This window comes from Schistocerca serialis, chromosome 1 (genome assembly GCF_023864345.2).
Source record: "Schistocerca serialis cubense isolate TAMUIC-IGC-003099 chromosome 1, iqSchSeri2.2, whole genome shotgun sequence".
NCBI lineage: Eukaryota > Metazoa > Arthropoda > Insecta > Orthoptera > Acrididae > Schistocerca > Schistocerca serialis.
In genome coordinates this window covers 1,124,251,793-1,124,268,554 of record NC_064638.1, presented here as the reverse complement: position 1 = coordinate 1,124,268,554, position 16,762 = coordinate 1,124,251,793, and the positions used below count along the sequence as shown (strand labels likewise).

The 16,762-nt window shown below is 43.4% G+C and overlaps 1 protein-coding gene across 1 annotated transcript in view; it reads left to right on the top strand.

The window, feature by feature from the left end:
* LOC126416897 (gametogenetin-binding protein 2-like) overlaps nt 1-16,762 on the top strand; it is a 134,023-nt gene that overhangs the window by 47,020 nt on the left and 70,241 nt on the right. The window contains exons 7-8 of the mRNA XM_050084784.1: nt 2,134-2,295; nt 2,412-2,513. Coding sequence (XP_049940741.1) covers nt 2,134-2,295; nt 2,412-2,513 — 264 coding nt within the window. The remainder of the gene's footprint in view (nt 1-2,133; nt 2,296-2,411; nt 2,514-16,762) is intronic.

The following is a 16,762-nucleotide window of genomic DNA, read 5'->3' as shown; positions in this document are numbered from 1 at the left end:
TGTTTGGCTCAGGGTACAAAGAAATGTTCCACTGGATAAAGTCGAACATTGCGTGTATAAGGTGAAGTTAATGAAACTTAAAGTGCTGTACAAGCCACTGGATAAAGTCAAACGTAGCTTGTATAAGGCGAAGTTAATGGTACTTGAAGTGCTATACAAGCCAGAAACCCAACAGTACCAGGTCGACAAACTGGCTGAGATAGTTTAATCAAGCTTCGTCCATTACACACTAATTTAAAACCAACTGAGAATATGCCCAGTGATGCCAAATGCTGAAAAAAGAAGCCATTTGAAACGTTGCACCACAGGACGGGTCTCGAGTTGTCAGCCATACCAAGAAGGTAGTTGAGGAGCAATGGATTCACGAATGACTATGATGTGTTTTGAGTAATACGTAACTTCTCTTGTTGCCATGTTAAAATCTGCTGCTTTTCTCAAAACAGAGCATAGTTTACAAATATTCATCTCACTAACATTCTGACACAGTTGAAATTGTGACAGAATCATGAAATAGTGTGCTAATAAACTAGTAACTGAGGGCAAGTCAGGTCAATAGTTTATGAAACAGACCATTCTCAGAATAAAATAAACGCGTAACTTCACTTATAGTGTCACAAAACCCACAGCAGTTCTTGTTTCAGCAGCTATTGATGGTCCTTAAAAATTACATTCTTTCACCGAAAAAATCTGTAGTTGCTTGATTATCATGGCAGATATGAAAGTTTCGCATATTAATCATATGGCAAAATACTCTGCCCTTTGTGTGCTATAATTTGCCAAAATCTTATTTTGATACCTCAGACAGTTTATTTGATATGTGGAATTTATGACTATTTCTTTCTGGCTTTTTCGTTGGCGCGTGCTTTCATGATGGATTGGTTTACATACATTCCATTTTCTTGAGACTGCAGACAGATCCGTCCAAGTTTAAATAACAATTCAGTATGTTTCTACATTTCATATAGGCAACATATGACCTAACACGTACAAAACGGAAATTTATAGCGACCCTTATTTTTCACTGCAAACTTTTAAGAATTTCTTGCAGTAATATCGAAATATCACAATCACTATGAGCATCAGTGAAGTGGTATGCAGTTCATCATGAAGCTAACGAATTAACCTACAAGATATGCGAGAATCAGATTTCTTAGTTGATAGTTTCCTTGCAGTCATTTCGATAAAGATTGCAGATTGGCCAGCTAGTGCGGCTTGCTGTTCACGCAGACAGCTGCTGACGCGCCCAGCTCAAGCTGGCAACGGCCCTTCCATCCACTCTTTCTGCACTGAATTGTCAAAAGTTGCAACTAATTTTAAACGCACTATAGTGTTATAGTTGCGTTTATATGTTCCATTCTTACTGCAGATGTGTTTTGTGTAATTTATGTTTTTTTTAACGTAAGGATTTGATTGACTTCTATGCTTAGATATCTGTACCCAGTCTTCTTCATCTTCCTACTACCCACTTCTCCAATGAGAAAGAAACAGTCTATTTTGAAAGGTGTCAATGTCTTATATTTGTTTTATTATTATTATTATTATTATTTCTGTTAGGTATACTGGTACATCAAAATGGGCATAACTTTGTTGTGAAAGTGGCAGAGAATGAAAATTAAATGTGTAATTTATGTTGTAAATCTTCTATTAATCATTATTTTTGAAAGGTGAAACAAATTTGCTTTTGAAGATTTGAAACTTCTCACAAAATTTGTTCAAAGCTTGCAGGTAGATCAAGAAAAAGAAAATTATTTCCAATACTGGATTCATTAACCCCCTGGAAAAACCGCCACTACCATGCGCCAAGTTATCTAGTCTACTGTGAATTACAGTCCAAAAATCGGAAGTGAAACTTAAGATTTAATCTGCCTTGTTTATTTTTTCACATCTTTGAGAGTTATATTGTCCTTTCTTGCATATGTCTTAAATGTTTCTTTGTGTTATTGAATGACAACTGAAGTCCACAACCCATAATGAAATTCAGTCAGTTACAGTGTTTGCTGTAATGCTGATGTCAATTCCTGTGGTTAATACTTTCTCAAAATTGCTATGTGCTCATCATTGCCAAAAAGATACTTAAAATTCTTGTTTTGTCTATGCTATAACAGTGTCTTATGCTTCCCTATTTAATTCTAGATGGCTGTTGATGTCAAACGGGGCATGTCGCAACTAGAACTGCTGTACGAACAAATAACAAAAGAAGAGATTGCAAAACAGCAGAGGCGAGAGCATAAAAAGTTGAAAAGGAAGAAGAAGAAAGAAAGAAGAGCAGGACTAGAAGGGAAGGATACATGTGAGGTAAGGAACCATAATATCCAAACTTCTTGAATGAGTATTTTTCAAATATTTTTAAAAAATTTCTAACATAGATTTGTATTTGTTTTAAATGAAACAGTGCTTGTGATTCTTTTTAGTGTGATTCGGAGGATAATGGTGACAGTGTGAATGATGAATCTCCATGTTCCTGTACATGTTCAGATGGCAAACGAACTAGTCAGAGTAATGACCGCCGTAAGGTAAGAGAAGAAAAACAGTTATTGTAAACTGTGCTATTCCAATTTTTTGTGTAACGTAAGATGCTTAAATGACACAAATTCTTGACAAAATAAGGTAATTGGATAGATAAAAAAAATCTACTCACCATGCAGTGGCAGAACACACACATGAAAGATTACAATTAGGCAAGCTCTCGGAGCCAGTGGCTTCTTCTTCAGTCAGAAGGGTTGAAGGGGAAACACCTCTTCCTTTCCCTTCTACCCTTCTACCTGAAGAATGAGCCACTGGCTCTGAAAGCTTGCCTAATTATAATCTTTTATCTGTGCGTTCTGCCACCGCATGGTGAGTAGGTTTTTTTTATCTATCCAACTAACCAATTTTGTTAAATGATACAAAGCTAGTTGAGTAATATTCAGAGCTTATACTTTCTCTAACTTGCAGATTTGTGGCCTGTACATTAGGCCCCCTTGACCGTTTGACAATTGTGCTTTGTTAACATCCTAATTAACATGTTCTTAAAAACATAAACTTAGTATCTTGTACCAATACATCAGATCCCTCAGGAGGCTCATGACTAGGGACCGGAAAATTTAGCATCTATTTTTGGCAAAAATTCACTTTTTTTTGCATAATTAGTGTCTTTTTGTCTAAATTCACAGGTATTTTTTTTTCTTTGTAAATGAGTAGACATACAAATTAAAAGGTTGTCACTCTACGTGAGTGAAAACAAACAAATTAGCTGTTAAAAATGAGCCGACTGGTAAATTTTGGACAACAATATTTGCCTTTGCAAAAATTTCAGTGCCCTTTTCTTTGGAAATGGCCTATCTTTTCTTTGTTTGGCTTATTTAAGCTTTCAAAAATGAATGTTCTGTCGAAGAGCAGTAGCATTTTCCCGCTGGTGAACATGAATGCATCTCCAATTTAAGGTGTTTCTGGGCATTATTTGTATTTTCCCGTCCAATTCGATGATAACAAAATCTGAAGACTATTAATTTCAACCTTTTGTGGGCATTCATAACTGTGCGCGACCCATGCTTGACAGTATTTCACATTGAACTGACAAGGCTACTTCGCAGGGAAGTAGAAGTAAAAGTAATTCTATCATAACATTAGGGAAAGAATTTGAGCCCAGTCGAAAAACATTACTCTCTTTTTTTTTTTTTCCCCCAGTCGCTTCAGAGCAGAGTGCGAGCACTAAAGGCTGTAGTGGCACATGGCCACAAGTGTAAACAAACTAGTATTTCGACCACTAGAAGTGTGGGAAGCAGTGCAGGGAATAAGTTCTCCCTCGTTTTGCGAAAGCATATCTGACAGTTTGTCACTTGAATAATCAATCTCTTCTGGCGTCCTGCGAGTCGTAATTGAAATCTGTCCTGAACCAGATTTAGTCTCTTCACTCATTTCAAAATAAGATGAGAAAACAATGAGCAATGTACAACATGAAGCATTTGGGCATGGCTACTGCACAATTGCTTGTTGAGGATGGCAAAGTATCTTTAATAACGTAGTTCAGGCCCAACCTCGAGAAGTATTTGATGCAGTCACAGTTTAAATACCAACCACCTAATTTGCCATGTTAAAAATGTCCATGTTATGCCATCTTTTGAACTACAGCTAACAAGCAAATGTATGTGTTTCTTTGTTATAAAATACTAGGTCCGATGGTTAAGAACTACATTGCATGATGCAACATGTATTTTAAATAGACCATTAAATAGTCCTCATTTGGTATGAAACCAGAGCATTGGGAGCATTGGTACGACATTGCGATCGTGGATGTTTAATTTGGAAATGGGTTCTTACACTCATTACCTTTCCAAATTTGGTGTCGCCAGATGAAGTACGATACCAGTCATTGAAAATTGTTTACATTTTCGAAAATTATACACAGAAAATGAAGCTATTTCAAAATATCTGTGTTAAAATAGTTCATCTGGATACAATTTGGTATGAAATAGCATCTATTAAGTAATTTTGCATTTTGAGGAAGAATTTGCATCTATTTCAGATTTATCACAAACCGCGAATTTTTCCTGTACCTACTCGTGAATCTTCAGTGAGTGTGTGCGTGGTGAGCACTGGGCTCCAAGCTATAGCTTTCCTTTCCAACAGTCTCTCATATCTGACTGTGCGTCCTTCTCTTACCCTTATTTTCATGGTGGTAGTCTTTGATGTAGCCCCGGCTATTTTCTAGGTTCTTCTATCCTTTCTCAGAGTATTCATTCGTTCATCACCTTTTGGCTGAAGTAATTTTTGGACTCCTTTTGGGTTTGATCTTCATTTTCCAAATTTTTTCTGTAGTGTGGGCCGACTGGGAAGAATGCCTTAAATATTGCCTACTGCATTCAGTGTTAAAGGTCATCTGTATCCAGTACCTACGTAGGCTCTTGTATGTGCTTCAAAGCCCATGTGGTAGCAAATTTGAGATGGTGGGATTTTTATGTATATTGTGAGTTGAGCCCCCTGACAACACAGTGATCACACTGTTGATGCCTGAGCTGGCAACTCTCCAGACTTGGAAAGGTGTAGATACTTGTCTTCCTGGGACATCAGGAATCCCGGCAACAGCCATTGTGCCAAGTGGCCTTTGCGGCTAAGTGGCACCCGTGTGGAGAGCCCTTGATCAGATTAGGTGGCATTAGGGTGCATGTTTCGCACGTCAAATGTATTAAATTAGCCAAAACAGTGGCCATTCTGATCCAATTGTCTCATCAGATAGCTCTAGAAATTTCAGTGCAGACAGTTATAACCCTACTGCTTTCACTGCCCTGTTTACCCCATAAGAAGAGGGACAAGCCAGATGTATGTGAGCAAAATAATTTGTCCAATGCTTATAATTGATAGAAATACTTTTACTGTGACAAAACCATTATTTTGTGTGGAACATACGAAGATAAATTTGGAGGTGTTGATTCATTGGGATAAATGCTCACTGGATCGCTATTGATTAAATCCTCCTATGCTGCACAACCTACAGCTCTTCCGGCTTATAAATGCCTGAGCGACAAACCTGTGGCCATTGCCTCACATAAAACTTTGAATATGATCCAAGGAATTGTCTGTCGCAGAGACCTTACACTCCAAACTGACAGGGAGTTATGGGCTAATCTTGTGCAGTGAAGTGTACATATTGTCTGACACGTCCAAAAATGTCCTGAGGATAACTGAACAGATCCAGGAATGTGTATCTTAGACTTTGAAGGAAATATCCTCCCAGAAAAAGTTAAGTCAGTATTTACAGCTATGACATGAAACCTTACATCTCATCATCCATGAGATGCTTCTGATGCTAGCGCTTTAGTCATATGTTATCCTGCAGCATGGTGGACCCAAAAAATGCTAACTGGACAATCACTCCATGAAGGCAGCCCTTTGGAACAACCACCTCTGTGTTTCTGTTGCATGGAACACCATCCTCTACGTTCACTAGTTTGCTCAGTCTTCAAGAAAGAAAATAAAAATAAAATAAAAAAAAAAAAAAAAAAAAAAAACAGGAATGTAAATCTATTGCCTGCCTATTGTATACTGAGGCACATAAAAAATATGAACGCATATATCCTGCTGATATGACAAACAGCTCCCTCCTCCAGTGTCCACCAATGACAGGGCTCTATCTTTGAACCCTCTCTCTGGAAACCCATGGATCATAGACTTGATGCCAGCCAGTGGCTGAATGAATGTCAGACTGTGGGTCCAAGGGCTGCCCACTCTTCATCTGTCCCCATGTTCATCACTGCCCTCCTATCAGTGTGTTTTCCAGGAGGGGCGATTCAGAACTTACCATCTGGTTAGGCGGAAATGGGAAACGTCAACACCTCATAGCAGTCTGTTTTGACCTACATAAGGCGTGCAATGCCACCTGCCACGATCACATCTTTCTTACCTCCTGTGACTGGGGCTTTTGAGGCACCCTGTCAAATTTTGTCACTTCCAGTTGTTATGGGTTCAAGTTGGTACTTCACCCAGCTCTCTGAAAGTCCAAGAGAAGAGCATCTTGCGTAGCTCCATGCTGAGAGTCACTCTCTTCCTCATCACCATTAATGGGCTAGTGACACCTGCACTGTATGACGATGACTTGCACATTGGGTACAGCTTCTGCTCTAGCTTTGGCTGAACACCAGCTCCTGGGACCTATCTGATGGGCCTCTGCTTGGACCCTTTTCCATAGTTTCCAATTGTCTCCAGCAAAAACTGGATTGTTCATTTTTGTCATCGCTCCACTTTCCATCTTGACACTTGACACAGCACTTGGATTTTGTCACACAGTCCTGATTTTTGCGACTCTTGTTTGACAAGAAACCAATTCAGCTGCCCCATACTCGTCAACTTAAGACTAGCTGCATGTGAAAGGTTAATGTGCTCTGCTTTCTTGCCCACACCTCTTGGGACACAGATCATGCTACTTTCCTTGGTATCTACCGGGCTCTAGATCCATCCTGCTTGCAGAATGGTTGCCAGGTTTCCACCGACTCCTACTAGACCAGCTCCATACACACTCTCCTTGCTGAAGCACGATCTTCCCTCTTCAGTTCTAACAGTACAACACCTTGCTCACTTACACATCCTTGGAATGTACTCCATACGCACCCTCCCTCCCCCCTTCCCCCTCCCTCCCTCCCCCCCCCCCCCTCTCTCTCTCTCTCTCTCTCTCTCTCTCTCTCTCTCACACACACACACACACACACACACACACACACACACACACACACACAATTTGGTTAGTACCCAGGTACCCAGGCCTTGAATGAGGACCTACTTACTTCCGGGATCTATAGTCTGTCATACCATGATTTTTCGGTGTCTGTTCCTTTTAGTTCTTCAGTACTATCGGGGTGTTATTGTCTTTTACACTGACAGCTCTAAAGCCATGGTAGGACAGGTCAAACTTTTGCATCACATACTGGTCAGGAACACCACTCATTGCTGTAAAAACGTATTTATTTTTACAGTTGAGCTGATGGCCATTAACAGAGCACTCCATTTCATTAAACACGTGCCTGTTGGCCGCATTTTGGGCCGCATTTTGATCTACAGGGATACTCTGCAAATCACACTTAAGTGTCTGGCACAGGTGACTAAATGAATAGTCTCCAGGCCATTGACAAGTGTTATTCTCGTCTTCCTGTGATATCTCTGAACTTAATCAGTTGTCTTCCTCTGGGTCCCCTAGTCATTTGGGTATCCCAGGGAATGAACTGGCTGTCCATTTCGCTAGAGAAACAATTACTTACCCTTCCATCCCCCCCCCCCCTTCCCTGCGGGTCCGGGGCTTAGAATAGGCCCGAGGTCTTCCTGCCTGTCGTAAGAGGCGACTAAAAGGAGTTTCACACGTTTCGGTCTTTATGTGATGGTCCCCTGTAGGGTTTGACCTCCATTCTTCAAAATTTTCCCCGAAGAGCGAGCCAATTGGGGAAGGGCGCCTTACATGGTGCATCGTGTCCATTGTGCATTGAGATCTTTAGCCCACTTTCTTGTCGTCACATTTCAGTCTCACTCATTCTCCATCTCTCGGGCAAGGACACCTTTCTGGGTGAGTTTTCCACCTTGCACTATGCAGTATCGCTTTCTGCATTGACGAAGACCGTGGACTTCTTTGCACCTGATAACCAGCACAGTAGCCAGTCCATTGTGGTGGGGCCGCCATGTACCCTGTGGGTTGTAGCCCCCTAACCACACAGGGATCGCTCTGCTGATGCCTGTGCCATTAACTCCCCACTATTGCCAAGGGGTAGATGCCCATCCCCCTGGGGCATCGGGACTCCTGGCAAAGGCCATCATGCCAGGTGGCCTGTGCTGCGGCTGGGTGGCGCCTGTGGGGAGGGCCCCTGGTCAGAGTGGGTGGCATCAGGGCGGACGACACGCAATGAAGCTTAGTCCATCATCTCTTGCTAGTGGTGAAACACCAGCAGTCTCTAAGCATTCAGGAGTTCAGTTCAACACCTTGTATGTTTGAGAGCTGATGGGGAATCTTTCATGACGATGAAGCCTCAGTTTTTTGTTGAGCATTTAGAGGACAAGTTTGGGGAGGTGGGGGGATAAGCCGCTGGAATGTATGGTGTATCAGCGGTTGGTTTGGGTCTTGGAGTCATGTGGCCTACTGGCTCCACGTCAGAATGGGTTTTGCCGGGGTCACTCTACCACTTATATCTTGTGGTCTCTCGAGTCTGCCATCCAAACAGCCTTTTCCAGACGCCACCGACCTGGTTGCAGTCTCTTTTGCCTTATGTAAAGCCTGTGACACGACCTGACGACATCATATCCTTGCCACATTGTATGAGTGGCGTCTCCAGGACCTGCTCCCGATTTTTATCCGAAACTCCCCTGCCACTCAATACTTTCTGTGTCCAAGTTGGTGCCTCCCATAGTTCCATCCATATCCAGGAGAATGGAGTCCCACCAAGGCCCAGTATTGAGTGTCTTTATACTTTTAGTGGCCATTAACGGTCTAGCAGGCAGCTGTCGGTCCCTCCGTCTCACCTTCTCTGTACGCAGACGACTTCTGCATTTCGTACTGCTGCTCCCAGTACTGTTGTTGCTGAGCATCACCTACAGGGAGCCATCCACAAGGCGCAGTCATGGGCTGTAGCCCCATGGCTTCAAGTTTTCCCGCCATGAAGACGTGTGTCATGCATTTCTGTCGGCGTTGTACCGTTCATCTGGCAACCAACACTTCACCTTAATGACGATCCACTCACTGTAATGTAGACATATTGATTCGTGGGTCTGGTTTTCAATGCTCATTTGACTTGGCTTCCTCATCTTCGTCAGCTTAAACAGAAGTGTTGGCAGCACCTCAATGCCCTCCGCTGCCTGAGCAACACAGACTGGGGCGCAGATCGCTCCACGATGCTGCAGTTCTACAGAACCCTTGTTTAATCCACGTTGACTATGGGAATGTGATTTACTGGTTCGACGGTTCCCTCAGCATTGCGTTTGCTGGACCCATTGCACCATTACGGAGTTCGACTAGCAACAGGAACTCTTAGAACGAGTCCAGTGACAAGCGTGCTGGTGGAAACTGGAGTCCCTCCACTGAAGATCACATGTGCACAACTGCTTGCCAGTTATGTTGCACACATTCATAGCTCTCCAGAACATCCTAAACACCGTCTTCTTTTCCCAACCGAGGTGGTTCATTTCCTGCATAGGCGGCCCAGGTCAGGGCTAATGATTGTGGTTCGCATTCAATCGCTTCTGTTTAACTAGAGTCCTTCCCTTCACCACCTCTCTTCGAGGAGACTACATTTTGTCCTCTGTCGGCTCTTCATTGGCCACGCTTGGGCGACCCACGGTTACCTCTTGTGCCGTGAAGACCCACCCGCCTCACAGTCGGTGTGGCGCCTAGTTGACATTGGCCCATATTCTGGTGCACTGTCACACTTTGATTGCCCAGCGACGAAATCTTGGGTTAACAGACTCATTTCCGCTAATTTTATCTGACAATGCCCCATTTGCTGAAGTATTTTTACATTTTATTTGTGAGGGTGGGTTTTATCATTTGGTCTAAGTTTTAGTGCATGTCCTATGTCCCTCTGTGCCCTCCACCCTAGTGCTTTTAGGGTGGAGGTTCTAATGTGTTGCAGAGTGGCTGGCTTTTCCTTTTTATTCTTGTGGTCGGCCAGCATCTGTAATCTGCTTTCTTGTTTTGCTCTCTTCTGTTTCTAGTGTTTCTCTGTTGTTTTCTTGTCTTCTTTTGTTCCTTTTTAGTGTCTCCTCTACACCAGTCGTACCAGACTGACCCATAGTTTTATTTTTATGTAACGAGCCACCCCCCATATTGTAGTTTGTGGAGCCTTACTAATAGCTGCTCATATCCTGGTAGAATGACGCCCTCCATTTGGCTACCCATGCTATTCATGGTCTTTCCAAATTCTTTGCCTCTCATGCTGGTGAACGACTCATGACAATTGAACTGATACTCCGTTTTCTTCATGACAGTTGTTTTTATTCTCAGATATAATGTTTCACGCTACCTTTGGGGGGGGGGGGGGCGGGGGGGGGGGGGGGGGGGGGCTGGGTGGTTGGGGTCGGGTATCTCCTGCCAAAATGCTGCCTCAGGCGGATCCTAAACCCTGCCCCCTTTGCCTGCTGCCTCTGCCACGTCCTGTTTCCCGTTTATGTAGCAGTGCTCTGTTGATTAGTCTTTAACATTTTGCTTATGGCGACTCAGGGTGGGACAGCTGTGGGAAGGTCTGCCCCCCTTCGCATGTAGACTCCCGGGGGCTGCTTGTGTTTAGCCTTAACAATTTCTCTCTCATCTTCTTTTATTATTGGCAGTCCACATGATGTCAATTATATTTTTAGCATTTTCCCTGTTATTGTTCTGCATCTCATGATTAGACAGATATTCGGGAGTTGGATCCGGCTAGAGTTTCTCTTGGTCTGGGAGACCGCTTGTTTGCTCTGAACTCACGTTATCAGTCCAATCTGTACACTTTAACTTCTCTGGCATCAGTATAGCCTTCAGTGCCTCACTTTTACCTCTCATACATAGTTTCCTCATCCTGGGGCAGTTGTTAAATTACTTCCTGATGAACTCCTCAAATCTTGACTGAGAGACTGATGACCTCGTTGTTTAGTTCCTTACTGCCCAATCAACCAGCCAACCAACATGTCAGAAAATGTGTTGTGACTGGTCAGCTGTTACTTTTGGTAACACTTGCAATACAAAAATCTATATAAAGCGAGTTAAAAGTCCTTTGCCACAGTGAACACAACGTACTAAGTAAATGAATTATATCAAAGGTAAAATTCAGTGAAGGAAGCTATAAATATGAGACAGAAATACTGTTCCTTGGTTATCTTCAGCAAGAAAAATTTTTGTGCTGCTGATACATAAAAGAAAAAAGGTACGCTATCTAGCTTTGGGAACTAATACTTCTTTCATTGGGGAGGAGAGAAACATATGTCAGGTTAAAAAGGGTGGATCACTCTACCCCGCCTCACTGTACCCCACCTCGCTCTACCCCGCCTCGCTAAATCCCGCCCGGCCTCGCTAAACCCCGCCCCGCCTCGCTCTTCCCATGCCCCGCCTCGCTCTTCCCATGCCCCGCCTCGCTCTTCCCATGCCCCGCCTCGCTCTTCCCATGCCCCGCCTCGCTCTTCCCATGCCCCGCCTCGCTCCCCCCCTGCCCCGCCTCGCTCCCCCCCCCCCCCCGCCTCGCTCCGCCCCGCCTCGCCCCCCGCCCCGCCTCGCCCCCCGCCCCGCCCCGCCCCGCATCGCTCCCCCCCCCGCCCCTTCTCGCTCCCCCCACCCCACCTCGCTCCCCCCGCCCCGCCTCGCTCTCCCCCCTCCCCCCCGCCCCACTCTCTCTCCCCCCGCCCCGCATCGCTCTCCCCCCGCCTCTTTCCCCCCTCTCCACCGCGCTCTCCCCTGCCTCTTTCCCCCCTCTCCGTTTCGCTCCCCCCCCCCCCCCGCCTCGCTCGCTCGCTCCCCCTCCCCCCCCGCCTCGCTCCCCCCCCCCCCCCCCCCGCCTCGATCCCTCCCCGCCTCGCTCCCCCCCCCCCTCGCTCACCGCCCCCCCCCCCCCACTAACCCACCCCCTCGGTCACTCCCCCCCCTCGCTCTCTCCCGCTGCCCCACTCTTTCCCCCCTCGCTCACCCCCCCCCCTCGCTCACTCCCCCCCAGCACACTCCCCCCCCTCGCCCCCCCCCCCCCGCATCGCTCTCCTCCCCCCCATCGCTCTCTCCCCCCCCTCGCTCTCTTCCCCCCGCCTCGCTCTCCTCCCCCCCGCCTCGCTCCTCACCCACGCCTTGCTCTCCCCCAGCCTCGGCTGCCCCCCCCTCCCCCCCGCCATGCTCCCCCCCCCCCCACCTTGCTCTCCCCCCTCCTCGCTCTCCCCCCTGCCCGCTCCCAAGGAAATTCATTGGAATTCTTGCTACTTCTGTTGTACATCAATAGAGCTTGCAGACAATATTAAAAATAACCTCAGACTTTTTGCAAGCCACGTACGACAACACAGGAAGAACATAGATACAGGAACCATTGGTATATTATTTGCAAATTGCCGTAGTTGTGTTGGGAAAGTACCAGAGCTCCAAGTGCTAATGGAAAGCACTGTTGCTAAAATTGTTATAGGCACTGAAAGATGGCTAAAAAACAGTGTTTCAAATAGATAGGCTAAACACGGTTGGTGGTGGGGTGTTTGTTGCTGTTAGAAGTAGTTTAACTTGTCGCGAAATTGAAGTAGATACTTCCTGTGAGTTAGTATGGGCAGAGGTTGTTGTTGGCAACCGAAATAAAATGATAATTGGGTCCTTTTACCAACCTCCCAGTTCACTTGACTCATACGATAATAGGTGGTGGTGACTTTAATTTACCCTCTGTATGTTGGCGAAAATACATGTTTAATTCTGGAGGTATGCATAAAATATCATCCGAAATTGTGCTAAACGCATTCTCCGAATTATTTTGAGCAGTTAGTTCATGAGCCCATGCGAATAGTAAACGGTTGTGAAAACACACTTGACCTCTTAGCAACAAATAATCCTGAGTTAATAATCAGCATCTAAACCGATGTAGGGATTAGTGAACACAGGAGTGTCGTAGCGAGACTGAATATTGCAATCGCCAAATCCTCAAAAAAAAGCGAAAAATATACTTATTCAAAAGAGCAGATAAAAAATCAGTTGATGCCTTCCTGAGAGACAATCTCCACTCATTCCAAATTAATAATATAAGTGTAGACCAGATGTGGCCTAAATTCAAAGAAATAGTATCGGCAGCAATTGAGAGGTTTATACCAAATAAACTAACAAAGGACAGAGCTGATCCTCCTTGGTACACAAAACGGGTTGGAACAATGTTGCAGAAACAATGAAACAAACATGCCAAATTTAAACAGGTGCAAAATCCCCAAGATTGGAAATCCTTTACAGAAGTTCAAAACTTAGCACGGAGTTCAATGCGAGACACCTATAACGGTTTCCACAAGGAAACTTTGTCTCGAAACCTGGCAGAAAATCCAAAGAGATTCTGGTCGTATGTGAAGTATGTTAGCGGCAAGAAACTATCAGTGCCTTCTCTGTGTGATAACAATGGAGATACTATCGAAGACAGTGCTGCCAGAGTAGATTTACTAAGCACATCCTTCCGAAATCCCTTCACTAACGAAGACGAAGTAAATATTCCAGAATTCGAATTGAGAACAGCTGCCATCATGAGTAAAGTAGAAGTAAATATCCTTGGAGTAGTGAAGCAACTCACATCAATTAATAAAAACAAGTTTTCTGGTTCAGACTGTATACCAATTAGGTTCCTTTCGGAGTATGCTGATGCATTAGCTCCAAAAGATCCGTACCCAAAGACTGGAAAGTTGCACAGGTCACACCAGTATTCAAGAAAGGTAGTAGGAGTAATCCATTAAATTACAGGCCCATATCATTAACGTCGATATGCAGCAGGAATTTAGAACATAAATTGTGTTCGATCATTATGAATTACCTCGAAGGAAACAGTCTATTGATACACAGTCAACATGGGCTTAGTAAACATCGTTCCTGTGAAACACAACTAGCTCTTTATTCACATGAAGTGCTATTGACAAGGGATTTCAGATCAATTCCATATTCCTGGATTTCCGGAAGGCTTTTGACACTGTACCGCACAAGCGGCTCATAGTAAAATTGCATGCGTATGGAGTATCGTCTCAGTTATGTGATTGGATTTGCTATTTCCTGTCAGAGAGGTCACAGTTTGTAGTAATTGATGGAAAGTCATCGAGTAAAACAGAAGTGATTTCAGGTGTTCCCCAAGGTAGTGTTATAGGCCCTTTGCTGTTCCTTATCTATATAAATGATTTGGGAGACAATCTGAGCAGCCGTCTTAGGTTGTTTGTAGATGATGCTGTTGTTTATCGATTAATAAAGTCATCAGAAGATGAAAACAAACTGCAAACTGATTTAGAAAAACTATCTGAATGGCGCGAAAAGTGGTAGTTGACACTAAAGAACGGAAAGTGTAATGTCATCCACATGAGTGCTAAAAGGAACTTTTTAAACTTCGGTTACACGATAAATCAGTCTAATCTAAAAGCTGTAAATTCAACTAAATACCTAGGTATTACAATTATGAACAACTTAAATTGGAAAGAGCACATAGAATATGTTGTTGGGATGGCTAACCAAAGGCTGCGTATTATTGGCAGGACACTTAGAAAATGTAACAGACCTACTAAGGAGACTGCCTATACTACACTTGTCCGTCCTCTTTTAGAATACTGCTGCACGGTGTGGGATCCTTACCAGGTAGGACTGACGGAGTACATCAAAAAAGTTCAAAGAAATGCAGCATGTTTTGTATTATTGCGAAATATGGGAGAGAGTGTCACAAATGATACAGCATTTGGCCTGGAAATCATTATAAGAATGGCGTTTTTCGTTGCGACGGAATCTTCCGAAATTCCAATCACCAACTTTCTTCTTTGAATGCGAAAATATTTTGTTGACACCGACCTACATAGGGCGGAATGATCACCACGATAAAATAAGGGAAATCGGAGCTCATTCAGAACGATATATGTGTTCATTCTTTCCGCACGCTATACAAGATTGGAATAATAGAGAATTGTGAAGGCGGTTCGATGAACCCTCTGCCAGGCACTTAAATGTGATTTGCAGAGTATCCATGTAGGTGTAGATATAGATGTAAATGTTCAGTCAAATCTTGGTAAGATTTCAAAGTGATGCGAAGATTTGCAATTTGCTTGAAATGTTCAGAAATGTAAAATTGTGCAGTTCAAAAAACAAAAAAACTTGGTATCCTGTAACTATAATACCAGTGAGTCTCAGTTGGAATCAGCCAGCTCACACAAACACCTGGATGTAACCATTTGTAGGGATATGAAATGGAATGATCACTTAGGTTCTGTCAAGGGTATAACTGGTGGTAGACCTTGCATTATTGGTAGAATACTGGGAATGTGCAGTCAGCCTACAAAGGAGGTTGCTTACAAATGACATGTGCGACCCATTCTAGAATGTTTCTCAAGTCTGTGGAACATGTACCAAATATGAGTAACAGGGGTATTATTCTGAAACTCCTTACGTCTTTAAGTAGATAAGTTTTGGAGATAGCTCATTGCAGTTGAAGGGAAAATTGCAGAGCACATCACTAGGTATTGGCAAGCAATATCAGGTGGAGAAAGGCTTGTATTTATCTTTATATTTGTGGCAACTGAAGATGCTTATACTAGCATTAAGTACTTGTTCACATTTCAGCCATTTCTCAGCTTATACCATTTTTACTGTGCTCCTGTCTAAACCGACTTTGTTTTCTTCCTCATGTCCGTGGTTGAAAATTTGAGTGTTTCGGTAATTTGCTGCAAATTGTCCAAAAAGCCCCCTCCTCCACACATTCTGTGCTGTGGATCTTGTGGATCCTATGTCATCTGTAGTCTTCTGTTAGCAACAATTCATTTTCTTCTAGTCACTCCATCTTTCATACACCTCATATTTAATAACTAAGGCAATTCTTGTATGAATGACAAGGCTGTCAAAGTAAAGGCATTCTGTGTTGTTCATGTCGAGTGATTACCAAAGCAGAGAGCATGCACTCTGCCTTTTATGATTTGCTAAAAGACTTACAACAAGTGGAACTGAGTACAACTGAATACTACTTTGGAGGAAGTATTTCTACCATGTTCTTATATACTAAGGTGGGATGTGTTTCCTTCCTTCCTATGACATGATTGTTAGTTGAAGCACAGTTATTGGCTGTATTACTGTGATAGTGCAGAACAGCTGGAATTCCAAACTGTTGCTATGTTTTGAGAAGCATGTTACATTAAAATAGCTTTATGAACGCCATGTTGGCTTTATAACACCATTTTCAGGCTCATTTTGACCAAAACCAATGGTCTGAACCACTACCAAAAAAATTATCCCAAACAATTGTACATTGTTCACCACTTACAAGGAAATATCACTTCAAGAACTTGGCTGCCCCCCTTGTAACCATACAAATGCTACATCACGTACTGTAAGCCATTACTCAGTAAAATATTATTTACTGCTTCAGAGACTAACATTTACATAATTCCAAGTAACATTACTCATTATTTTTTAATTGTTGTGTTTTTGTCAGCTTAAACAAATCGAGCTTTAGCATTTGAGAAAAATGTCTGATAATTTGCTTGCATAGCACAGTCTAGAGTGGGTGTGTACAGACTTGCTAGTACTATCAGCTGCGTGGTTGCAAATCCCTCACTTTGAATACAAATTGCAAGTTAAAAAATAATTTGGCTTGAAACATCTTATTATTCCGAC